The 25,855-nt window shown below is 40.4% G+C and overlaps 1 protein-coding gene across 6 annotated transcripts; it reads right to left on the reverse strand.

The window, feature by feature from the left end:
• Positions 1–2,650: 2,650 nt before the first annotated feature.
• ITGB1BP2 (integrin subunit beta 1 binding protein 2) lies at positions 2,651–25,833 on the reverse strand. Of its 6 annotated transcripts, XM_027609198.2 has the most exons (12): positions 24,950–25,231; positions 24,804–24,860; positions 24,580–24,725; positions 23,786–23,880; positions 23,622–23,680; positions 23,416–23,486; positions 23,195–23,294; positions 22,815–22,928; positions 22,508–22,570; positions 17,773–17,811; positions 6,747–6,788; positions 2,679–2,878 (listed from the first exon to the last, which is right to left on the reverse strand). In XM_027609198.2, the coding sequence occupies exons 1-11, from the start codon at positions 25,082–25,084 to the stop codon at positions 6,780–6,782; spliced, it is 888 nt and encodes a 295-aa protein (XP_027464999.2). In that variant the 5' UTR covers positions 25,085–25,231; the 3' UTR covers positions 2,679–2,878; positions 6,747–6,779. The 6 variants fall into 6 exon arrangements, with proteins under 6 accessions (XP_027464998.2, XP_027464997.2, XP_027464999.2 ...); XM_027609196.2 differs by lacking the exon at positions 6,747–6,788 and having other exon boundaries at positions 2,669–2,878; XM_027609199.2 differs by lacking the exon at positions 17,773–17,811.
• Positions 25,834–25,855: the final 22 nt, after the last annotated feature.

Raw genomic sequence — 25,855 nt, forward strand, 5'->3', positions numbered from 1 at the left:
GGCTGGAGACTTACCAATGGCCAATGATGTAATCAATCATATCTATGTAATGAAGCCTCCATAAAAATCCAAATTGAAGAGGTTCAGAGAGCTCCCAGGCTGGTGAACATGTGGAGATGCTTTGGGTATGTGGGGCATACCCAAAGAAAGCATGTAAGCTCCACACTCCTTCCCCTATACATTTCTGTATCTTTTCCATCTGGCTGTTCCTGAGTTTCGTCCTTTTATAATAAACTGGTAATCTAGAAAGTGAACTGTTTTCCTGAGTTTTGTGAGCTGTTCCAGCAAATTATCAAATATAAGGAGGGGGTTATGGGGACGCCCAATATGTAGCTAGTCAGTCAGGAGCACAAATGACAATCTGGACTTGCAATTGGCATCTGATGTGGGGGCAGACTTGTGGGACTGAGACTTTAACTTGTGGGATATGATGCTATCTCCAGGAGACAGTGTCAGAATTGTAGAACACCCATTTGGTATCTGCAGAGACCTGGATAATTGCTTGGTGTGGGAAAAACACCCACACATTTGGAATACAAAAGTATTCAATTGGGGGGGCCCCTGGGTGGCTCAGTTGGTTAAGTGGCTGCCTTTGGCTCAGGTCATGATCCTGGGGTCCTGGGATCAAGCCCTGCATCGGGCTCCCTGCTCAGCAGAGACCCTGCTTCTCCCTCTCCCTCTGCCTGCCTCTCTGCCTACTTGTGCTATCTCTGTCAAATAAATAAATAAAATATTTAAAAAAAAGAAGTATTCAATTGGTAGAGGAAACAAATATGTCCCTTTCACACACACTCTACCAAAACCAACCCATGAAAAAATAGAAAATCTGCAAAGACCTATGAGTAGGAAGGACTTGAAACAGTAAGACTTCCTGACAAAAAAAGGCTCAGGACCAGATGGCTCCACTGGTGAATTCAACCAAATATTTAAAGAAGAATTAACACCAGTCCTTCTCTGACTCTTCCAAAAAATTGAAGAGGAGGAAACACTTCCTAATTCACTCTATGAGGCCAGCATCACTCTGATACCAAATCCAAAGACATCACAAGAAAAGAAAACTACAGGCCAACATCCCTGATGAACATGGATGTAAAAATCCTCAACAAAATACTAGCAAACTTATTTCGACATCACATTAAAAGGATCATATACCATGTCCAAGTGGGATTTATCCCTGGGATGCAAGGATGGTTCAATATATGCAAATCAAAGTGATACACCACATTAACATAATAAAAAATAAAAATCACACAGTCATGGGGTGCCTGGGTGGCTCAGTCAGTTAAGCATCTGCCTTCAGTTCAGGTCATGATCCCAGAGACCTGGGATTGAGCCCTGCATGGGGCTCCCTGTTCAGTGGGGAGTCTGCTTCTCCCTTACCCTCCGCCTCTCCCCCACCCTATTCCCCATCCCCGCTCGTGCTCTCTTTCTCTCTCTCAAATGAATAAATAAAACCTTCACAAAAATAAAATGGTAAATTTCATGTTATACATATCTGGCCATTAAAAAATACGAAAATAGGAGATCAAGTTCTCATGAATTCTCCCAGGAGCCACCACTCTTCCTCTTCCCCTATAGTGGCCTGAGGTGGCCTCTGAAAATGGTTCACTATTCACTTGACCCAGAAAACCCTACAAAATCATCCAAATCAAGAGGTTCAAATCTTTGTGTTCACTTTAATAACACACGTGAAACTGCCCAGCCCATCAAGGGTATGCATATCTGAAAAGCCACCAAGTATCTGAAAGACATCACTTTGCAGAAGCAGGATGTGCCATTCCTTCACTACAATGGTGGAGTTGGGAGGTGTACCCGGGGCCAAACGGTGGGCTGGACACAGGGTCGGTGGCCCAAGAAGAGTGCTGAGTTTTTACTGCACATGCTTAAAAATGAGAGAGTAATGCTGAACTTAAAGGTTCAGATGTAGATTCTCTGGTCATTGAGCACATCCAGGTGAACAAAGCCCCCAAAACTGCGGCATAGAACGTACAGGGTTCATGGGCGGATTAACCCATACAGGAGCTCTCACTGCCACATTGAGATGATCCTTACCAAAAAAGAGCAGACTGTTCCTAAACCAGAAGAGGAAGTTACACAGAAGAAACAGGTATCACAGAAGAAACTGAAGTAACAAAAACTTATGGCCCGGGGGTAAAATTCTGCATAGAATAAATGCAAATTAAAAAAAAAAAACGAAATAAAAGTAAAGTCAAAAGCCAAAGGAGAAACTCGGAAAAAATATTACAACCCATTTGACAAAGGCCTGATTTTCTTAGTATACAAAAAGCTTCTATGAAGCAATAAGAAAAAGAAAAATAGAAAACTAGGCAGAGGACATGAGCAATATACACATATATTCACATACACATAAAGGAAATATATGTGACTTTGAAATATATTAGAAAGAAGCTTAACCTTACTCATGATAAAAAGATCATGTTAAAAATACAATGAGATAACACTCTTTTCCAGTAGAAATGGCAATATCAGAAAGTTTGACAATACATTGTTTTGGCAAGGGTGGGGCGAAATAGACACCCTTGTATTTTGTTGTTGGCATTGTAAATTGTTATAACTTTGGGAAGGCGACTTATCAAAAACTTTTAAAGTACATATGCCTTTTTATTGGTAACAGAAAACCCAACTCCAATAGGCTTAAACAATAAAGAGGATTTATTGGTTCCCATACAAATGCAAATTCCAGGGGATGAGAGAACTCTGCAGTTGATTTGATTCCATGGATCAACAATGTCACCAAGGACCTAATTTCTTTCTGTCAGATCTGTCTTCCAAAGTATGAACTTCATCATAGATTTGACTTCCTTCTTGGTAGCAAAAGGGCTGTAGCATTTGAAGGCTTCACATCAGCCATACCACACTGTCCAAAAGAAGAGACAAAGTTGGCTTCTGTTATCTGTCTCAGAAGAGCAAAGAACAAAACCAAAACCAAAAACCTTCTCCCAAATACTTCAACAAACATCCTCTAACATTTCATTAACTTGAATTGGGTCAATGGTCCATTCCTGAGCAATCCCCTTGACAGGACAATGGTTTGCATTCATTGGCTATGGCCTGGGTAGTCAGAACCAATCACTAAGCATGGGGGATGGGCTTACCTTGATTGGGTTAGGAGGGTGGTGCACCCCAGCGAGAAGCTGGGGCTGAGATCAATTACAAACTTTATGACCATTAAACAATGGGGAAGATGCAGAATGGATTTTGGGCAGGGAATCACAGCAGCCACTAACCACTTTGATCCAGGAACCATACTTCTAGGAATTTATCCTATAAATATAGTGTCAGATGTATACAAATAAGTGTGTTCAAGGAGATTATAATAACAGGATATTGAAAACAACGAAAATGCCTGGAACTGGTTAAATAAGTGATATAACCATAAAAAAGAAAAGGCAGCTGTAAATGTATTATGACACAATCTCAAAGATATGTTAAATGAAAAAAGCAGAGTGAATAGCCTGCTGCCATTTGTGAAAAAAAGAGAAGAAATGGATACAGATATACAGATATAGATAGGTTTTTAAGGGGAAGGGGGAAAGTAAACTTGTTTTCATCAAAGTACGTGCCAGATAGAGATATCCAAACACATGTGCACACATACACCCATTTATACTTGCATATGCATGGTTTGCACAGAATGTATCTGGAAGATTCATGAGAGACCGACAATAGTGGTAGTCTGGAAAGGGAACCAGGGGAACTAGGGACTAGGAGGAGGGGTAATATATAACTTTCATTGTATATCCTTTTATATTGCTTGGATTTTCTTACCATGTGCATGTATTTTTAGTCAAAAAATATGTATTAACTACGTGTTTCTATGTGTTACCTGTCAGATCAGCAAAGATAAAAATATTTGTTAATAGTTGGCAAAGATGTTGGGAAACAGGCCCTCACATATATTGTTATTTAATATAATACATCCTCTTTGAAGGCAATTTGGCATTATTTATTAAAACTAATAATGCACAGGGCGCCTGTGTGGCTTAGTCAGTTAAGGGCCCAACTCTTGATTTCGGCTCAGGTCATGATCTCAGGGTTGTGGGATCAAGCCCCACATCAGGCTCCACCTTCAGTGCGGAGTCTGCTTGTCCCTCTCCCTCTTCTCCTCTCCCCTCTCTCAAATAAATAAATAAATAAAATCTTCAAAAAATTAATAATGCACATAATCTTTCACCTAGCACTCACAACATATCTAAGATTTTATCCTACCGATATACTTACACATATTGGCAAAGATACATGAATAAACATGCAGTGTTTGTGGTAACAAAAGACTGAAAAAAAACACTTAAATGTCCATCAATAGAGGATTGGTTAACTAAATTATGATATATCCATAAAATGGAAGTTAATTTAAAGAAGGTAGAATTCTACACAACAATGAAAAAGAACTACTGATATATTCAACAACATAGATGAAGCTCACAGAAAATGTTGAATGAAAGAAATTAGAGGCAAAAAGCGTACATACCCTTGATATGAAATTCAAATATAGGCAAAACTAATCTATGACCATAGAAGTCAGAATGTAGTTAATCTTGGGAGTGGGTAAAAAGAGGGAGCACAAGGAGCCAGCCTTCTGTGGTGCTGTAAATGTTCTATATTTAGACCTGGGGGGGAGGTTACATAAATGTATACACATATAAAAATATACTCTTAAGATACATAAATTTTACTAAAATGTAAGTTATACCTCAATATATGAAAAAGAGGAATGAACTAGGGCGCTTGGGTGGCTCAGTCGGTTAAGCGGCTGCCTTGGGCTCGGGTCATGATCCCAGGGTCCTGGGATCGAGCCCCGCATCGGGCTCCCTACTCAGCGGGAAGCCTGCTTCTCCCTCTCCCACTCCCCCTGCTTGTGTTCCCTCTCTCGCTGTCTCTCTCTGTCAAGTAAATAAAATCTTTAAAAAAAAAAAGAGAAAAGAGAAAGGAATGAGGTAGATTATACAGTGATATGGAATGAATTTCAAGATATATTTTTAAGTGTGTACAGATATGTATATCTCCATCCATATACATATATATGGTACACTGAGAGTAAAGTACAGGAAACAATGAATAAGCACAACTCGGCTGGGTAGGTTCTGGAGCAGACTTTTGCCCTGAAGTCATCTGATCTCTGGTGGCCTATAGCTTAAGTTTGTTTGTTTATTTGACAGAGAGTGAGCAGGAGGGAGAGGGAGAGAATCTGAAGCAGAACCACCCCCACCCCGCCCGGCACTGAACACAGAGCATGATGCAGCCTGATCCTACCACTGCGAGATCATGACCTAAGCCAAAACCAAGAGTCAGATGCTTAACCAACTGAGCCACCCAAGCACCCACCTACGGCCTAAGTTTAAAAGGCCCCATGCTTACAGGTGATGTCCAACTGGAGTTCAGGTGAAGAATAGAGAAAACAGTGGAACAGCAGTATTTGAAGAAAAAAATAGCTGAGAATTGGTGAAAGATGCCAATCTCCAAAATTCAGGAATCCCAAACATGAAAAAGAAACAAAAAAAGAAATCCCCACCCAGACACACTGTAGTGAAACTTCAGAACATCAAAGAGAGTATCTTAAAAGGAGCAAGAAACTTGTTACCTACTTATAAAAGTATACGACACTACCTATGACATATTCTTGCCCCCCAAAAGAGGAAAAAAATAGAACTGGAATCTAAATCTAATCAAGCCTTAGATCTAATCAATATTCAGGAAATAAAAAGAACAGGGGAACAACACCACAGGGATGCAATCACTAAAATCCATTCTATAGGAAGCACTACAGGAAGAACCACCCAGTTTCTTCAACAAATAAATCCCGTGGGACAATAAAGGGAGGGGGAGAAGGAAGGGGCACCTATAGATTAAGAGATTTAAGAAACATCAACCAATTGCAATGTATAGCCTGACAATCCTTGACAACAAACTCAAAATAAACACATAAATGTTTATGAGACAATCAGGAAAATGTTAACAGTGACTATAACATTTGATGATAGTTAAAGAATTGTGATGGTTTTATTGCAATGTTTAATAAAAGTCCTTATATCTTAGAGATACATACCAAAATGTTTATGGATAAAATGAAGTAATACAATGTCTGATATTTGCTTCAGAATAACATTGGTGTGCAGGTTGGGGAGCAGGTGTTAGGGGAATATAGATGAAACAAGATTGGCCATGAGTTAGTAATCACTGAAGCTGGGTGACAGGTACATGGGGATTCAGTATACTATTGTCTTTACTCTTGTATGTTTGAAATTTTTCATAATGAAAGTAGGGAAAAAAAGAGCTAAAAAGAAAAGATAGATTACCTACAAAGAAATGACTGACAGCTGATTTATCAACAACAACAACAAACCCACAGGGTTTAGAAGGTTGTTATAGTACAACACTCTTTGTGTAAAAAATAACATATTCACATACATATTTTTTTACATATATTCTTATATCTGCATTGATTTATTTCTGGTAGTTCACATAAAAATTGTTAATAGGAATAGCTTCTCAGTAAGGGAATTGGGAAACTGGGGAATAGAGATGGGCAACTCTTCAGCTACCCTTTTGTACTATTTGAATTTTTTAGCTTGTGTTTGTAGTACCTTAAAAATATTTTCTCAGTAGGCTAGGAACAAGAGAATTTACAACTTGATAGAGTATAGATAACAATGACAATCATCATACTCAATAGCAAAATATTAGTGGCATTCACCTTAAAGTCAGAACAAATCAAGAATACTCACCTGTTTTTACAAATACCACTACTCAACATTGTTCTACAGGTTCTAGTGAAAACATTAAAGACAAAAGAAGATAAAAGTTATAAATATTTTAAAGGAAGAGTCATAAAATGTCCTTGTTTACATAGGATATATAATCTAAGAAAATCAACTGAGAAATAATTAAAATTAAACAGGAAGAGTTTGTTTGAAATCAATAACTTCTCTATAAAAAATTTCTTTGTATTAAAATATCCAATTAGAAAATATAATGGGGAAAAAGATCCCATTCATAGTAATGGAAAAAAATGACAGAAGTAAATCCAACAAGGAATGTACAAAAAGGAGTGCCTGTCTGGCTCAGTCAGTAGAGCATCTGACTCTTATCTTAGGGTTGTAAGTTCAAGCCCCATGTTGGATGTAGAGATTACTTAAAAATAAAATCACACAAAAAAGATATGTATAAAACATTTACATGAATAAAACTACAAAATATTGCTGAAGGCTATATGTAATATTCCTGAATAAGAGGTTTTACAATTGAAAAAAATTTCAAATAACTATAAATTTCCATAACAATCTCATTGAGATTGGGGGGGTAGGGTGGGAATACCAGACAAGTTGGTTCTGAAGTTTATCTGAAAGAATGTTCAGAAAAAGCCAAGAAACTTTTTTAAAAGATAGAAAAAAGAAATGAGAAGACTTGCCTACCAGATATAAAATTACTATATAAAGGTGTGATATGCTTCAAGAATAGACAAACAGGGGTGCCTGGCTGGCTCACTTGGTAGAGCATGAGACTCTTGACCTTGGGGTTATGAATTGGAGCCCCATGTTGGGTGTACAGAATACTTTAAAAAATAAAAAAATAAGAAAGAATAGACAAACAAGTGGAACTAAATAGAGAGGCAGTTAAATGTGGGAATTTATTTTTTAAAGTAATCTCTATACCCAAGTTGGGGCTCGAACTTACAACCCCAAGACCAAGTTGCATGCTCCACTGACTGAACCAGCCAGGTGCCCCTTATGTGGGAATTTATTATGACAAATATAGCATTTCAGAGCCCTTCTGAGACACCACTAAAAGTATACTAATATATAAAATATGTACAAACACAAAGGACAAAAAGTTCCAGGTGTTCTCTAGAAGCAGGAAAGCCATTTGAGAAACGGTACCCGAAATAGTAGCTAGGAAGAAATTCTGGCCTAGTGCAAAGGATACAGAGCCACCCAGGGGGTGCCTGGGTGGCTCAGTAAGTTAAGTGTCCAATTCTCAATCTCAGCTCAGGTCTTGATCTCAGGGTTGTGAGTTCAAGCCCCGCGTTGGGCTCCACGCTGGGCATGGAGCCTACTTAAAAAAACTGAGGAAAAAAAAAAGGATACAGATGAGAAGGGGCAGTTTTACCACGAAAACTATGGAAAGGCTCCAGGATCTAGGAAAACAAGAAAATGAGCATGACACATGGGGCTGAAAACTAAGTTAGTTAATTAGTTTAGTTAGTTTGTTTATTTATTCATTTAATATTTTTTAGAGAAGCAGGCTCCCTGCCGAGCAGGGAGCCCAATGTGGGACTCAATCCCAGAACCCTGGGATCATGACCCGAGCCAAAGGCAGACATTCAACCAACTGAGCCACCCAGGTGCCAGTGAAAACTAAGTTTAATTGAAAGTCTGTATATGAATATTCAGTAAAAAAGAAAATGCTCACCCTTTGTTTTTTATTTTTATTTTCTTAAAAGATTTTATTTATTTGACAGAGAGAGACAGAGAGACAGTGAGAGAGGGAACACAAGCGGGGACTGGGAGAGGGAGAAGCAGGTTTCCTGCTGAGCAGGGAGCCCGAGGCGGGGCTCAATCCCAGGACTCTGGGATCAGGCCCTGAGCCGAAGGCAGACGCTTAACGACTAAGCCACCGAGGCGCCCCTCACCCTTGTTTTTTTTTTTTTTAAAGATCTTATTTATTCGATAGAGATTGCAAGTAGGGGATGGGAAGAGGGAGAGAGAATCTCAAGTAGACTCCCTGCTGAGCACAGAGCTCCACTTGGGGCTTGATCCCAGGACCCTGAGATCGTGACCTGAGCCGAAATCAAGAGTTGAATGCTTAACCAACTGAGCCACCCAGCTGCCCCTCACCCTTTCTTGTAATCAGAGGAAATGCAAAATAAAAATGAGATACCATCATTTGTACATCTGGTTGATAAATATTTTTTAATTGATAACAAAGTATTGATGAGGTTATTAGGGAAACTGGTACCTCATACATTGCTGGATGGCCATGTAAATTGGAATAGTTTTTGTGGAGGGAAATTGAATAGTACCTGTTAACATATTTTACTTTTTTAAAAGATTTTATTTATTTATTTGAGAGAGAGAGAACACAAGCAGGGTGAGAAGCAAGAGGGAGCAGGAGAGGGAGCAGGAGAAGCATGCTCCCCACTGAGCAAGGAGTCTGATATGCGGCTCGATCCCAGGACCCCGGGATCATGACCTGAGCTGAAGGCAGACGCTTTAACCGACTGAGCCACCCAGGTGCTCCCCTATTAACATTTTTAAAAATTAATTAATTAACTAGTTAATTAATTAATTTATTTATTTTAAAGGTTTTATTTATTTGCCAGAGAGAGGGAGAGAGACAGAGAGCACACACAAGCAGGGGGCGGCAGGCCGAGGGAGAAGCAGGCTCCCCGCTGAGCAAGGAGCCCGATGTGGGACTCATTCCCAGGGCCCTGGGATCATGACCTGAGCTGAAGGCAGACCTTTAACCAAATGAGCCACCCAGGCATCCCTAAAATTTATTTTTTAAGTAATCTCTATGCCAACGTGGGGCTCAAACTCATGACCTGAGATCAAGAGTCATGTGCTCTTCTGACTGAGCCAGCCAGGCTCCCCTCTATTAACATTTTAGATATATAAAAATATATATGTCTTCTTTAGATATATAAGATATATAAAAATGTATGTCTTCTTTTCAGCAATTCCACTTCTAAGAATCTATCTTTAAGAAATATTAGCACAAAGGGCGCCTGGGTGGCCCAGTTGGTTAAGCGACTGCCTTCGACTCAGGTCATGATCCCGGAGCCCTGGGATCGAGTCCCACATCAGGCTCCCGGCTCAGCGGGGAGCCTGCTTCTCCCTCTGACCCTCTCCCCTCTCATGCTGTTTCTCTCTCTCTCTCTCTCTCTCTCTCTCTCAAATAAATAAATAAATAAATAAAATCTTAAAAAAAAAGAAATATTAGCACAAACAGTAAAGATACATGTAAAATGATTTTCATTGCTGCATAATTTGTAATAACAAAAAACTGGAAACAACCTAAGTGTCCATCAGTAGGGGAACAGATAGATAAATTATGGCATATATGTACAATCAAGTACTATGCAGCACAAAAAAGAATGTCAGAGATCTATACATACTGACATGGAAATATCTTCAAGGACTATAGAGTGACATATTTAATGATTAAGCAAGCAATGGAAAAATATAGAATGATTTCAAATTGGCCAAAAAGAAAAAAAAATTTCTCCATATGTATATAGATTGCCACTTGGACTTTTACTATGTCCCTACATGTTATATGCCAATATGTTTGCAAATGCATAGAAAATGTTTGAAAGGATACACACCAAACTAACAGTGACTTCCTCTGAAGGATAAATTTAAGGGTTCAAATATTTTATTTTCCATTTTATTCACTTTTGCAGTTGTTGTTTTTTTAAAGATGAAAGTTGAATATTTAAGTCTCATATTGATGAAGATGATACTCAAATCTATTTTCAGTGCTGGCTTTTCTCATGAATTCTAATTTTGTATTTACAATTAACTTCCTGCTAGCATTTCTACTCATATTTTGCCATAATTTCAAACTCATATCTAAAATAAAATTATCAGAATATTCAAATATTAGCTCTAGTTCCCACTTCTCCTATTTTTGTTAAAAGCACTAGCCTTCTACCTATTACTTAAACTTGAAGCCTTGGAGTAGTCATCTTATACCATTCCATCCCATATCAGAAAAAAAAAATCACCAAGTCCAAGGTTTGTTTCTTCTTTTAAAATAATATCTTATGTGTCTCTTTCTTGTCTATTCTTTGCCACTCTAATCCAGGCCCTTCATTCAACAAATATTTATTGAGCATGTATTATATATGTGCTAGGCAGTTTTAGGTTCTGGGAATAGTGCATAAATACAGACTTATATTCTAGTGAAAGAAATAATGTACAAATAAAAAACTGATTATGCATTAATAGTGTTAACATTTTTATAATGTTTACCCTATACCAGACACTGTACTAAGCTCTTTAGATATGTTAACTCATTTAATACTACTAATGACCTTATGATCTAGGCACTTTTTTTTTTAAAGATTTTATTTATTTGACAGAGACAGCGAGAGCAGGAACACAAGCAGGGGGAGTGGGAGAGGGGGAAGCGGGGCTCGATCCCAGGACCCCGGCATCATGACCTGAGCTGAAGGCAGACGCTTAACGACCGAGCCACCCAGGTGCCCCTCTAGGCACTGTTATTAATCCCATTTTACAGTTGGGGAAACTGAGGCACATAGCTCTTAAGTAATCAAGATTTGAACCCAGGCAGCCTGATGTTATAGTTTGTCCTCTTAACCGTTAATGCTATACTGTTTCTCATGTAAAGAAACCTCAGTTGATGATAAAGACTATGGGGGAAAATCAAATGGTGTAATGTGATAGTAACGTGGACAGTAGGTGCTAATTTAGAGGGGATGGTCAAGAAAGGCCTCTCTGAGAGGTGATTTTTTTTTTTTTTTTTGTGGAAGAACTTGAGCAGTTTGACCTGTTAAGCTTCTCACTGTGGATTTTGCTGATTACCCAGGCATTGTGCAGTTCCTGTCTATTTCCTACAAATTGGCAGCTGGATCCAAAGACTAAATCAAACTTGGGTTCCATCTCTTTGGTATGACTATTGGATGGATACAATATCTGTTGTCTCTTTATAATCTTAGAAGCCGTTGATGCTTACTATTTTTATCTATTTATCAAGGATTGCCAAAAAGTGATGTTCTGATTTTATTATTTCTTTTCATTCATTGGAATAGTTTTGTCAAAAGACATTTCGCCCCATCTATTTTGTTACCCAATTCAGATAGGAAAGGCAGGATAAATGCTTGATTCTCTCCCTTTATTGATTAATTTTCAAGATAATGAATTGGTTACCTATCACGAGCTGAGACATGGATAACAAGAAGGAGCCAGCTATTCAAAAACCTGGAAGGAGACTATTCCAGGCAGGGGGATCAGATATTACAGAGGCACTGGGGAGGGAGGGAGTTGTGTAAGTTCAAGAAACACAGAACAGCACAGCCACATTACTTTCATTCTTACCTGTGGAACTATCTTGTTACAGACTGATTATGTCCCCTTATAATTCATATATTGAAATCCTACCCCCCCACAATATGAATGGTATTAGGAGGTAGGGCCTCTGGGAGGTAATTAGGATTAGATGAGGTCATAAATAAGATTAGTACCCTTATAAGAGTCATGAGAGAGCTTGCTTCCTCTCTCTGCTCTCCACCTAGTAGAGGGCCCTCATCAGAACTCAACTGTGTTGGTACCCTGATCTCAGACTTCCAGCCTCCAGAACTATGAGAAATAAATCTCTGTTGTTTATAAACTACCCAGACTATGATACTTTGTCATAGCAGCTTGAACTAAGACATATCTCTTTTTCTTTTAAGATTTTATTTATTTGACAGAGAGCGAGAGCAGGAACACAAGCAGGGGGAGTGCGAGAGGAAGAAGCAGGCTTCCCGCCGAGCAGGGAGCCCGATGCGGGACTCGATCCCAGGACCCTGGGACCATGACCTGAGCCGAAGGCAGACGCTTAACGACTGAGCCACCCAGGCGCCCTAAGACATATCTCTTACATCTGTGACTCTCTCCTCCATTCTTACTATCATGCCCACTTAGTCTGGGGTCTTAGCTTTCTCCCCTGGACCACTGCCAATTATCTTCAATTAGTTTCACTGCCTCTAAGTATCTCTTCCATCCTACTCAATTAACTCTTTACTCATCAAAAGTTTTCAATTCAGTGTATAACTATTTTTGGTGATAATGCATCTATAATTTTATAACAGATGTCACTGGCAAAATAGGATTCATTTGTGGAGGGAGGGAGGTGTTTGCTAGAAAGTACTGCTGGAACACCAAAGAACACGGGCTTTGTAGTCAATACCTAGATTTCTGTCCCAGGCTCTGACACTTGATAGCTGTGTGACCTAGGGAAAATTATGTAATCCCCCTGAAGCTCAATTTCCTCATTTTATAAAAATGATAATAAGGGCGCCTGGGTGGCTCAGTCAGTTAAGCGTCTGCCTTTGGCTCAGGTCATGATCCCAGGGTCCTGGGATCAAGCCCCGTGTCTGGCTCCCTGCTTCTCCCTCTCCTCCCAGCTTGTGCTCTCTCTATCTCTGTTTTTCTCTCAAATAAATAAATAAAATCTTTAAAAAAATTACAATAATAATGCTTTTGATACACTGTTTTGAGAATTAAATATATTCTCATTTGAGATACATGTATATATTATATAGAGACAGAAAAGGATAACAGAATAGACAGATTTATTACAGAGCTTAGATCACATTAAAGGCTCAATAAAGAGTAGTTTAATTTTTTGCTACTCCTCCCACCATGCCTCTTGCAGAAGCTCCAATTTCAGGGATGAATTCCACCTTAAAACCCCTGTTCTAGAGCCATTTGAGAATATCCATAACCTAAGGACCCCAGTGGAGTCCTAGAAGAGTCCCTTTGACAAGCCTATCTGGAAACCAATGAGTCCCTTGGTTAATCATTCATATCTCACATTGATGTAACACTTCTCCAAACAACTGGTTCGTCTCTGATCTCTTCAACTCTAATCTCAGTGGAACCCCTAGGTACTTTACCTCTCACTACATCCAGATCAGTTATTATCTCCCAGTTACACCAGATTCAGTGTTATGGTCTTTGGGATCCCTGCTTTCACTGTCCCCTTTCTTCCTTTCTGCTCCCCAAATCTCAGAACACTGCTACAGGGAGAACCAAGCAGACCAATATAAATTCATGCTGTCCAATTTCAACTTGGCCCTTGCAGCTACTCAGCAACTCCTTTATTTGTCTCATATGTTCCCTGGCACTCTCCCCACAGAGGCTGTTCCAGACCCTCCTCATTCTACTCAATCTCCCTGCTTCTACTTCTACCGAATTCATAGCAGACACTTTCATCAGTGTCCCTCCTGCAACAAATCAGCAATATCTTTCTCCCTTCCAGCCCTGTCCTCTAGACATCCAATTCCCTTCCTGGAAAAGCAATCAATATTCATTTTTTTTTTTAGGTTTTATTTATTTATTTAGAGAGAATCTCGAGCAGACTGTGTGCTGAGTGCAGAGCCCGATGCAGGGCTCAATCCCTATGACCCTGAGATCACGACCTGAGCTGAAACCAAGAGTCAGATGCCTAACCAACTGAGCCACCCAAGCGCTCCAAGCAATCAATATTCTTGATCTCTTATTTATCCTTTCAGAGATATTTTATGATTCTACAAGCAAAAATATGGAAAACAAAGAACTTGCACTGGTCATTAAAGATAAATAGGATTTGGATATGTGGAGACAAAGGAGATGATATTCCAAACAGAGGAAACATCCTAGGCAAAGGCACAGAGGTGGGAACGAATGGAAAAGATATATTTAGAAAACAGGGTATAGCAAGTAGAGTAATCCCTTGAGAAATAATCCCAACTGCTACCTCAAGTTCTACATCTCCTTTTCCAGTTCTGACTTCAGCCTGATCACCACTTCCTTGCCTGTCCTGCTCTACATACCAGCAGAGTGGAAATCTGACACTGCACGGCCCCTCACCCATCCTATCTTGCCTGGACCTCCGTTACTATTTATTGAGCTCTGACCCCAACCATCTGTTTCAGTACTGCTAAAGAGTCCTAGCTCTTTCCTGAGTCACTTGCCAAGCCAGACACCTTCCACTTCTTTGGTCACACGGACAATTTCTCCACCCCACTGAAAATAGGACAATGAATATAGAAGATGCATTGTACAGACACTGATTTTACCAATATATACAACAGAGGTCAAGGAAATATTTTAAACTGTACAGCAGAGATGCAATCAGCAAAACCCAGACAAAACTCTACTGAAAAATAATCTGATTTCCTCAGTAAAAAATTGTAAGGAAAAAAAGAGATGAAAGGGAACGTTTAGTTTAAAAGTGACATATGGGGTGCCTGGCTGTCTCAGTGGGTGGAGCATACAACTCGATCTCTGGGTCATGAGTTCAAGCCCCACAGTGGGTGCAGAGCTTACTTAAAAAAATAGATAAAAGTGACATACAACACATATCCACCAATCACAATGTGCAGGCTTTACTTGGATACCGATTCAAACAAAAAAGCTGTAAAAAATTCTTTTGACATTTATGAAACTATTGGAAATTTAAATACTGATTGCCACTTAATGATATTAAAGGGAATATTGCTTGTTTATGTGTGCTAATGGTATTACAACTATGATTCTTTTTAAAAAAAAAAGGATCCTTACCTCTTAATGATACATACTAAAATATTTAAGTATGAAATGATATCATGTCTGGGATATACTCCAAAATAATATGGAAAGGAGATAGATGAAACGAGTGTGTGAAAGCTGATACTAGTTGGAGCTGAGTGTTTGGTAAATGGGGATTCATTATACTATTCTGTCTACTTTTGCACATGTTTTAAATTCTCTAAAAAAAAAGTTTTAGAACAATGTTATTGAATTGTCAAGCGTCTCATGAAAGTGTGTGTATTAGTCTGAAGGAGTGGAACCGGAGGAGCTGGAATTTGAGAAGAGGAAGATCAGGGAACAGCCTCTATGGGGAGAATGCCAGGGAACGTATGAGACAAATAAAAGGGTTGCTGAGCAGCTGCAAGGGCCAAGTAGAAATTGGACAGCATGAATTTATATTGGTCTGCTCGGTTCTCCCTGTAGCAGTGTTCTGGGACTTGGGGAGCAGAAAGGGAGAAAGCGGACAGTGGAGGCAAGGATCCCGGAAATAGTAACTCTGAATCTGGTGTAAAAATTTTTGGAAAGGTGTTACATCAGTGTGAGATATCACTGATCCACCAAATGCTTCGCTGGTTCCTAGATAGGCTTGTCAAAGGGACTCTGCTAGGCTAGAGTGGCTTGGTGTTATGCTTCTCTTCTAAGACCCCTCTTCTAAGACCTCAGTTGGGTCCTTAGGTTTTGGATATTCTCAAATGGCTCTAGGACAGCTCTCAGCAATGACTGAGTTTTAATCAGTAGTTATGTTACTTCAAGCAAGCTATTTCCTGCCCTGAGTCTTGGTTTCCTCATCTATAAAAATTTGGGATAATAATACCTACCTCACAGAGCAGGTGTGAGGATTAAGTAAAATAATGTGGGTAGAAGTGGTTAGCACAGTGGCATTCTATACATGATGCTTCATTCCTTCAGCAGGTGAATACAATCTCCCTTAATCCTAGAGCTGAGGCAATGGTATGTTAAATATGTTATCACTTTGTGGACTAGCAAAACCTGACTGTCAAGAAAATCCTATTTTCGGGCGTCTGGGTGGCTCAGTCATTTAGCGTCTGCCTTCGGCTCGGGTCATGGTCCCGGGGTCCTGGGATCGAGTCCCGCGTTGGGCTCCTTGCTTGGCGGGGAAGCCTGCTTCTCCCTCTCCCACTCCCCCTGCTTGTGTTCCCTCTCTCTCTGTCTCTCTCTCTGTCAAATAAATAAATAAAAATCTTTAAAAAAAAAAGAAAATCTTATTTTCTTATTGAAACATTATAAAATTGGATATTGAAGATGTGTCCCTCCTCTCCAAGAGAAAAAAACACCCCAACTTTCCTAATAGTCTGAAGTGAAAGCTTTTGGTGAAGAGAAAGAGGAGTAATAGTACTAACAATAGCAAACACTTATATAGTACTTACTATATGTGCCAAACACTGTTCTAAATATGTGTTAGCTATTATTACTGTAAAATACAAATCTGGACCTCAAAGGAAAGATATGACCTAGAGATAAAAATGTGTGAGTCATCTGCATGTGGGTGGTATTTGAAGTCATGGGCATAATTGAAAATGTCTAGAAGAGTTATATATAAGAAGAGAGCAAGACTAGGGCTATGTCCTGAGGAACTTCATCATTTGATGGTCAGGTAGAAAACGAAGAGCCTGCAAAGGAGACTGAAAGGAATGGTCAGAGAAGTAGGAGGACAGCCAAGAGGAGCCATGGGTCATAGAAGCCAATGTATTGAATGTTATTTCAAGGAAGAAACCATCATGAGTGCCAATTTTTGCTTGTGAGATCAAGTAAGACAAGGACTAAAAAGTATCCACTGGATTTAGTGACTTGATGGCCCAAAGTGACCTTATCACCACAGACTGAGTGGGATAGAAGCCAAATTGAAGTGTGTTTTGAAGGGAATAAGAAGGTGGAAATAGAAAATGAATAGTTATTTCAAGAAGTTCACTTATAAAGGAGAGAAAGGAGTTAAGTAGCAGTTGGAAAGGGTTATGTAGTCAAGGGAAATTGTTTTTGTAGAATCGGAGACTTGAGCATGTTTAAATGTCAATGAAAATATCCAATGAGAGGGAAAGGTTGAATAAACAGGAGAGAGAAAGGATAATTAGTAGTAATAAAGTTCCTGGGAAGGTATAAGGGAAGAGGATACAAAGTACAATGGGAAGAAATAAGAAGTGTAAAGGAGGTAAGGAGAGGATTTGTGCTAATGTGAACAGATATGTACATTTGATGGTGGGAAGTAGGGAAGTAAATGAGATAACGCATGCAAAGCACTTAGCATAGTGTCTAGCAGGTTAGTTTGTATGAGAAACAGTAGCTATGGTTATTGTTGTTGTTATTATTAATGTTATGCACCTGCTTGAAAATTTCTTACATTTTAGGCTTTGGACTACGTAAAATAAGTACATTACATTATTAATTCTATAAACTTGAAATTTTATAGATCAAGTTTATATACAACAAGGGTTACTTGAACTTTTTGATTCCTCACCTTCATCCTCTCCAGGAAATCTGAGTAGCTGCTGGTCCCCTGATTTTGATAAGATAGAAAAAAGTTGTACATTTAAGATTAGTGCACTTTCTGCACTTTTCTATACGCATTCTACACCTCTAAATCTTTTAAATGTCCATCAAAGCCCCTATTGATGTCAACTCACCTGTAGAAAAATGACATTAAAAGTAGACTGCTGCCAGGGTTTGAAAGGACCTGAAAGGTTCAGGTCAAGAGGGAAACTTTATTTGTACTTCAAATCCGTAGAATGAGAGCAGAGAAATGAGCCAGAAATGCTGAATATCCTGGAAGTCCAGGAAGCCCCTTTAACTCTGATCAAACTTCTCTGTGAGGTTGAGATGCATTCCCTGGATGCATTCTCCAATATCCCCTAATCTTGCCTCAATCTCCAAATCCTCAGCCATGCTATCCTGTGACCCCTTACCTTTGCTGCCCATGTCCGTTCCCCCACCTCCATCTTACTTCTAGCTCCCAATGAGACCTTATGTTCCTTGAATCTGAAGTGAGAGAAAAGGGTGCTATGAAAAGAATTTGATGGGGCGCCTGGGTGGCTCAGTCGTTAAGCGTCTGCCTTCGGCTCAGGTCATGATCCCAGGGTCCTGGGATCGAGTCCCGCATCGGGCTCCCTGCTCAGTGGGGAGCCTGCTTCTCCCTCTCCCACTCCACCTGCTTGTGTTCCCTCTCTCGCTGTGTCTCTCTCTGTCAAATAAATAAATAAAATCTTTGAAAAAAAAAAAGAATTTGATATCATTTTGAGGCTTGGTGAAGCTTCCTAGTGTGAAGTTTCTTAGAGTTTGAATCTCCCAGATTCCTGGTCACCCTGTTGAGGGAGTAAATCTGACTCAAAGGAGACTCAGGAAAGAAATTATCATTCCTTTGATTAAGAATCTACATTTTAGGGGCACCTGGGTGGCTTAGTTGTTAAGAGTCTGCCTTCGGCTCAGGTCATGATCCCAGGGTCCTGGGATTGAGCCCCGCATCGGGCTCCCTGCTCCACGGGAAGCCTGCTTCTCCCTCTCCCACTCCCCCTGCTTGTGTTCCCTCTCTCGCTGTGTCTCTCTCTGTCAAATAAATAAATAACATCTTTAAAAAAAATAAAATAAACGTCTGCCTTTGGCTCAGGTCATGATCCCAGGGTCCTGGGATTGAGCCCTGCATTGGGCTCCCTGCTAAGCTGGGAGTCTGCTTCTCCCTCTCTCTGTCTCTACCCCTGCTCATGCTATTGCTCATGCTCACTCTTTCTCAAATGAGTAAATAAAAAATCTTTTAAAAAAAGAATCTACATTTTTAAAGGGCCTACACTGCCTTTCTCTCTTTTTTAAATTTTATTTTATTTAAAGATTTTATTTATTTATTTAACAGAGAGAGAGAGACAGCAAGAGAGGGAACACAAGCAGGGGGAATGGGAGAGGGAGAAGCAGGTTTTCCACCAAGCAGGGAGCCCGATGCGGGGCTCGATCCCAGGACCCTGGGATCATGACCCGAGCCGAAGGCAGTTGCTTAACCAGCTGAGCCACCCAGGCGCCCCTTAAATTTTATTTTATTTAAATTCAATATAGTATGCTATGAGTTTCAGAGATAGAGTTTAATTCTAACTCTCTTTTAAATCATGTTCAAAATCCTTCATCTAGGATTTTAGCCTCCTCCCAATCTAGCTACACTCAACTAATTTTTTTGTTCCCTCCCTTAAACACATCCTCTGTCTGATATGTTAGCAGTGGTTACAAACAGCAAAGGGACTAAGCTTGGAAAAAGTCTAAAGAAGAACATTTACTTTTTACTCTACATACTTCTGCATTGAGTATTTTACAGTGACGATGTATTACTTCTGGAATTTAAAATAAAACACAAAAAATAAAACAAAACACCTTCCAGCCTCAGCTTGGCTCTTCCCACTCTTCCATACCCATCCAAATTTCTCATTCCAACAAATTTCCATTGAAAATGTGTCTCTTACCCCTTACATTTTTGGTCAATTGATTTTCAACTAGGGTGCTAAGACAATCCAATGGGGACAGAATAGCCTTCTCAACAAATGGTGCTGGGACAACTAGATATCCATATGCAAAAACATAAAGTTGGAATCCTACGTCATGCCACATGTAAGAAATAACTCAAAATGGATCAAAGACCTAAATGTAAAACTATAAATCCCTTCGAAAACATAGGAGCGAATCTTCTTCATGACCTTGAATAAAGCAATGGTTTTTTTTGGCTATGACATCAAAAATATAAGCAACCAAAGAAAAGATAGATTCTTCATATAAATAACTTCATAGAAGTTAAAAACTTTTGTGTACCGAAGGACACCATCAAGGAAGTAGCAAGACAAAACACGGAATGGGAGAAAATATTTCCAAGTCATATATCTGACAAGAGACTTGTCTCCAGAATATAGTAAAAAAATTAGTACAACTCTGGGGCACCTGGGTGGCTCAGTCATTAAGCGTTTGCCTTCGGCTCTGGTCATGGTCCCAGGGTCCTGGGATTGAGTCCCGCATCGGGCTCCCTGCTCAGCGGAAAGCCTGCTTCTCCCTCTCCCACTCCCCCTACTTGTGTTCCCTCTCTCACTGTGTCTCTCTCTGTCAAATAAATAAATACAATCTTTAAAAAAAAATTCATACAACTCACTCAATAAAAAGACAAGCTAAGTTAACAAATGGGCAAAGGATTTGAATAGACATTTCTCCAAGTAAGAACACAAATGGCCAATAAGCACATGAAAATATGCTCAACATCATTAGCATTGGGGAAATGCAGTTAAAACCATAATGAAATTCCACTTCACACCCATAAAAAAGGACAAATAACAAGTGTTATTGAGGATGTGGAGAAACTGGAACCCTTACACTGCTGATGGGAATGTAAAATGGTACAGCCTCTTTGGAAAACAGTCTGGCAGTTTCTTAAAAGGTTAAAGTTACCATTTGACCCAGAAATTATACTCCTAGGTATATGTCCAAGAGAAGTGAAAAGTCCACATAAAAACTTGTATGTAAATGTTCATAGGAGCATTATTCAGAATAATGGAAACAACCCAAAGGTACCTCAATTGATGAAATAAACATAATGTGGTATATCCGCACAATGGAATATTATTCAGCCATAAAAGGAATGAGGTACTGATACACATTACAAAATGGTGGAACTGTGAAAACATATGCTAAGTGAAAGAAGCCTCTTACAAAAGCCCACATATTATACGATTCCAGTCATATGAAATATCCAGAACAGGTAAATCCATAGAGGCAGAAAGTACATTAGTGATTGCCCACACCTATGAGTTTGGGGGGACACTGGTATTGACTGCTAATGGGTATAGGGTTTCTTTTTGGAGTGATGAAAATTTATTGCGGTTGCACAACTCTGAGTATACTTAAAAAAACACTGAATTTTACACTTTAAAATGGGTGAATTGTATGATATGTGAATTGTATCCCAACAAAGCTGTTAAAAAAAATGTTCTTCCATGGAGGTTTCCCTTTCTACTATAGTCCACATTAATCATTCCACTCTCTCTCAACTCCTATAGCTCTTAATAACTGTACTGCACAATTTAACACTCAGTTAAGCTACATGATAATGTTTATTATTATTTCATGTAGATTAGTCTGTCAGCCAGACTACAATTTTCCTGAGAGGAATAAATAAGTCTTCTGTTTCTCAGATAGCTCTAAACTGACTGATGAATCACTGGGGAAAAAAATAAAAAATAAATTTTAAAAAAAAGTGTTATGGCTCTTATCGAATATTAAAAAAAAAAAAAAGATAGCTCTAAACCACCTAACACACAACTGGGCACATAGTAAGTACTGAGTAGATTACCTGGTGATTGTAAAGAACAGATTGAATGTACATGTGCTTGTTTTCACACACGTGTGTTAAAGACACACAGAAGTTGGGGGGAATGAAGACAATCTTATAGTGAGGTGAGAGAACGACACTATGTGAAACTGCAGAATACAAGATTTATTTCAGGGAAAAAAACAGCATGGTTTGGACACTTTTGTTCTCCACTCCTTCAGCCTGCTGCTGCTCAATGACACCACATGGCCAACCATATCCTGGTCTCTGAGATTCTAAGGGAACCACTGAGGTCCTATCTAGATACTTGACTGGTGTCACTATTCCCTCATTGCTTCCTCCTCTTCCTCCTCCTCTGTCCAGCTCAGATCATCATCTGAATCCTCAGATTCTTCCTCATCCATCTCTAACCCAACCTCTGCCTTAGCCTTCTCAGCTAGTGCATCGGGGTGCTCCAGCTGGGCCCAGGATCCTGGGTCAGCCTTGACCAAGGAGATTTCAACCCGAGATGGCATCAAGGAGACAGAGCTCTGCTCCACGTTTATGACCTGAGGAGGAGGAAAAGATAGAGGAATACAAGAAGAAGAAAATGAGGAAATCAAAGGGATTAGGGTCAGGGTGGGGTGGTAATGAATGACAAAGAAAAATAAACAAATGTAAGGTGGGCAGAACAAGACAGGGGAGGAACAAAATGATATAGTAACAAAGAGAGAAAGAGGAAAGAAGGAGGAGAAGGAGGAGGAGAGAGAAAAAAGGAAGAGAAAGGGGGAGAAAGAATATCAAAGCAAATGAAGAGAAAACCTCCACTTTCCCACTATAATTCCTTCCCTCAAGACACCCTCTATTCATTCCAGTCTGGTCCTTTTTACCCCATCTTCCTCCCCCTCCTGTGCCCCTTATCTTCACTTACCCCCCAGAGCTTCATCTGTGCCTGGAACACACGGTTACCATCAAAGACAATGTGGATATGGAGCTGAGAAAAAAGAATCACAGGGGTAGTAACAATCCTAGAAGGTCAGAACAAGTTATTACAACAGAGAACCAGGCCAGAGGTGTGAGCCCTATATCCACAGGTCAGCCAGATAGCCCTGACCTACTAGCTCTTCCTCTCAGGGGACTATGGAGCCCACATGTTTGCTGCATACAGCAACTCTGCCTGTAAAATTGTAGTATCACCCAATTCACCAGCCTCCCAACCAGCATCAGACATTCCTCACCTCAGTTTGACTGGCCTTCACCCAGTTGAACGCAGGAAGTGGAATCTGGCCATATACAGTCACCACTACTAAGGAATCCGTCTGGTGCCAATCACGACGGCAAGATGCTGGCAGCTAAAGAGAGGATGTGAAATGTGTGTGGTAAGAATGAACTCTTCACCCAAGGGAAGTTCTCAGGTGTGTCTAGAGAAGAGACACAGACTCTCAGAAAGATTAATACTACTTCATATGGCAAAGCCTCCAGGCTGTTGAGGATAAGCAGAATCTTATTTGGTTTGTACAAAAGGGAGGAGATAGAGAGCTTGGCCATGAGGTACAAGGAGGGGAAATTATTTCTGGAATTGGGTTCTAATTAAAAGTTCAAGAAAGCTGGGGCTTACCTGCTTCCCCCAGTCATGCCTACCAACTCTGCATCCTGGCTGTGCCAGGAATGCCCCAAAATCCAGGGTCTGGATGCCACAACAGCTCCAAGACTTCATCCTGAGGTAGGAGGATAATTCAAATGAATCTCCTTTCCCCTCCCCATGAGCCCCCACTCCCATATTATGATCAACGGTGGGAGAAACCGGTCTTATAGACCCTACCCAGTCCCCTCTCTCACCCCTCATGGAATCGAGGTGCTCCTGGGTGGTAGGTACATGGAGTAGCATCACTCTCAGGGCCTTGGTAAACCTAAGATGGGTAAAGGAGAATCAGATGAATCAGGTCACTCTAAAGTATACCCCACACAGCCTCATATCTATGCCGTCATCCCAGGTATAGTATCTCTCAGCCACATGCTTGCACCCCTTATAAGCTTTCACTCACAGCATCACATCCTGGATTCTGGCAGCTGGAACCAGTCCGGATCAGACTACTGTCAAGTCCTGAGCAAAGGAAACAGAGTCAGGAACCTATCTATTCCCTCCACCTAATTGCCACTTTCACTAAATTCCAGTCTGCAAAGCCTGTCCTACTAAGGACCCACTTACCTGCTCCAGGTTCCTGGTCTAATTCCTTCTGTTCCAATGCCATTTCCAGGGCTTGGGATATATTTAGGGGAAGCAGCTTTGGAGGCAACTCTGACCTAGGGGGTACGGGTGGGGTGATTTAGTTCTGACCCATTAACCATGATCATTAGCTCCAACACTCCCACCAGTTGTAATGGTGTCAGAGAAATCTGGTGAAAGTGGGGGCAGGGTTGGAAAAGTTGGGTAGCAACTCCATTGCCAATTATCTTCTTTGTGGACATCCCAAGTCCCTGAACCCTGGGGAAATCCCTAGGGCTTTTTTGCTCATCTACTCAGTCACTCTCAATCTACATTTCTTTGCAGAACTGCATCATATCCTTGTCCTCTTCTAATTGTGGACCTAATGTGACTTTCTTCTGTTGCTCATGCTACTTCCACAGAATTAATTTATTCTCTACAGCCGTTTGGCTGCCAATACTGCATCTTTTTCTTGATGTAAAACTCATTTTAAAGCTTTTTTCCAAAAAGAAAAAAAAATCAAGTCATTCTCAACAATCTCTCTTGTATTATAACTACGTATTTATGAGGGGCCATCTACTCTATTGACTTTAAATACCTATCCCATCACCCCCATACCAACCTTAAAGCAAAGACATTATTTCTGGATACAAATTTCCCCGAAGGTATAAAATATACACGAAACCCTGGCACTTGGCCCTCCTCTTATCCCTAGTCCCCAAGCCCCAGTGACCCATTAATCACTTCTAGGAAGCTCCATGAATGTAGGAAAAACCCAGGGACTTCCTCCTCTTTACTTGGGCCTCTCCCGACGCAAAGTCTCTGCTGACTTTGGAATCGTATTCAGAGGTTTTTGCTCCTGAAGTGAACTGCTTGTGGCAGGCACCTCAGGTTGAGGAGCCTCAGGGAGCTTCTCAGCACAGTGTGGTCCCACAGTACAGCCCTAGTACAGATAAGGAAAGAAGGTTTAGGGATAGAATCCTTCTATTAGGGACAGAATCCAAGGAAGTAAATAATTTACCTTGATGTTTAAGAACTCAGAGAAATCTACAGTTCGCTTCCGGCAGCAGGACCAACCCTGATAACAAAAGACCCAGCTCAGCTTAGATTCCTGGGTGTATTTCCTTTGGGAAATGCTCTTGCTATCCCCTCTTGCCTACTCCTCACCTTAAGTGCATCATGGAAGATTGGGACCCCAGGGTGATGGCAACAGGAATCTGTGGATACCAGCAGAAGGATCAAGGAAAGGCAACTATACCAAGTATCACTTCTCTTACTTCTTCCACAGATTAATATGCTCATGGTTTTTCTTTAGAATATAAAAGTAAGATTGAAGACCACCCAGACCAATTAAACTAGGGCAGACACACTAAATTTCTCTGCTCCTTTAACAGACTGCCCACAGCTGACCACTCCCCCAGCACTCACAGAGCCCCCTGGCAAAGTCAGAATTAGTTACTCACCAGGAAGGTTGGCATTGGGGTCAAAGTGCTGCCCACAGCCTTTGTTATGGCAGAGTAGAGACATGGAGAACGTTGGTAGAATTACTGAAAGGGTATTTCAAGGAGTCTGGCTGCCGAGTGGGGAACACCTCTTAGTCTGGAGGCTTTTAGCTGTCTGCAAGGGCCAGCTGTTTCTATCTTTAGTTCAGGAGGCGTACACCTCCTAACATGGGCAAGGGAACTTCAACTGGTCTTCTCAACCAATAGGAGAGAGCTCAAGAGCATTTTAGCTCTGGGGCTCAAGAAAAAAGGATCAGGCAGAGTACGGCTTGGAACTTGGGTGAGGTCAGCTAACCACTGTTGAGACAGTTTTAGATTTACCAGGCCAATTCCAAGCCTCTGACATACCAGCAGCTGCTCAGAAATGAATCCCAATTTTGAGACCCCTCCCAGCTCAATGAAGGTACCCCAGTTCCTCCAGCTCATTTTCTTCCTCTTTCAAAGCAGCAGCTTTCCTCTCCTCATTGCTTCCGTGTACCGCCAATAGCACCAATCTTTGTCAACCACAGAAGCCATAGTATGCATCCAACCTCCCCAAATTTGCCTAAATGGATAATTCATACTTTTGAAC

Source organism: Zalophus californianus, chromosome X (assembly GCF_009762305.2).
Source record: "Zalophus californianus isolate mZalCal1 chromosome X, mZalCal1.pri.v2, whole genome shotgun sequence".
Taxonomy (NCBI): domain Eukaryota; kingdom Metazoa; phylum Chordata; class Mammalia; order Carnivora; family Otariidae; genus Zalophus; species Zalophus californianus.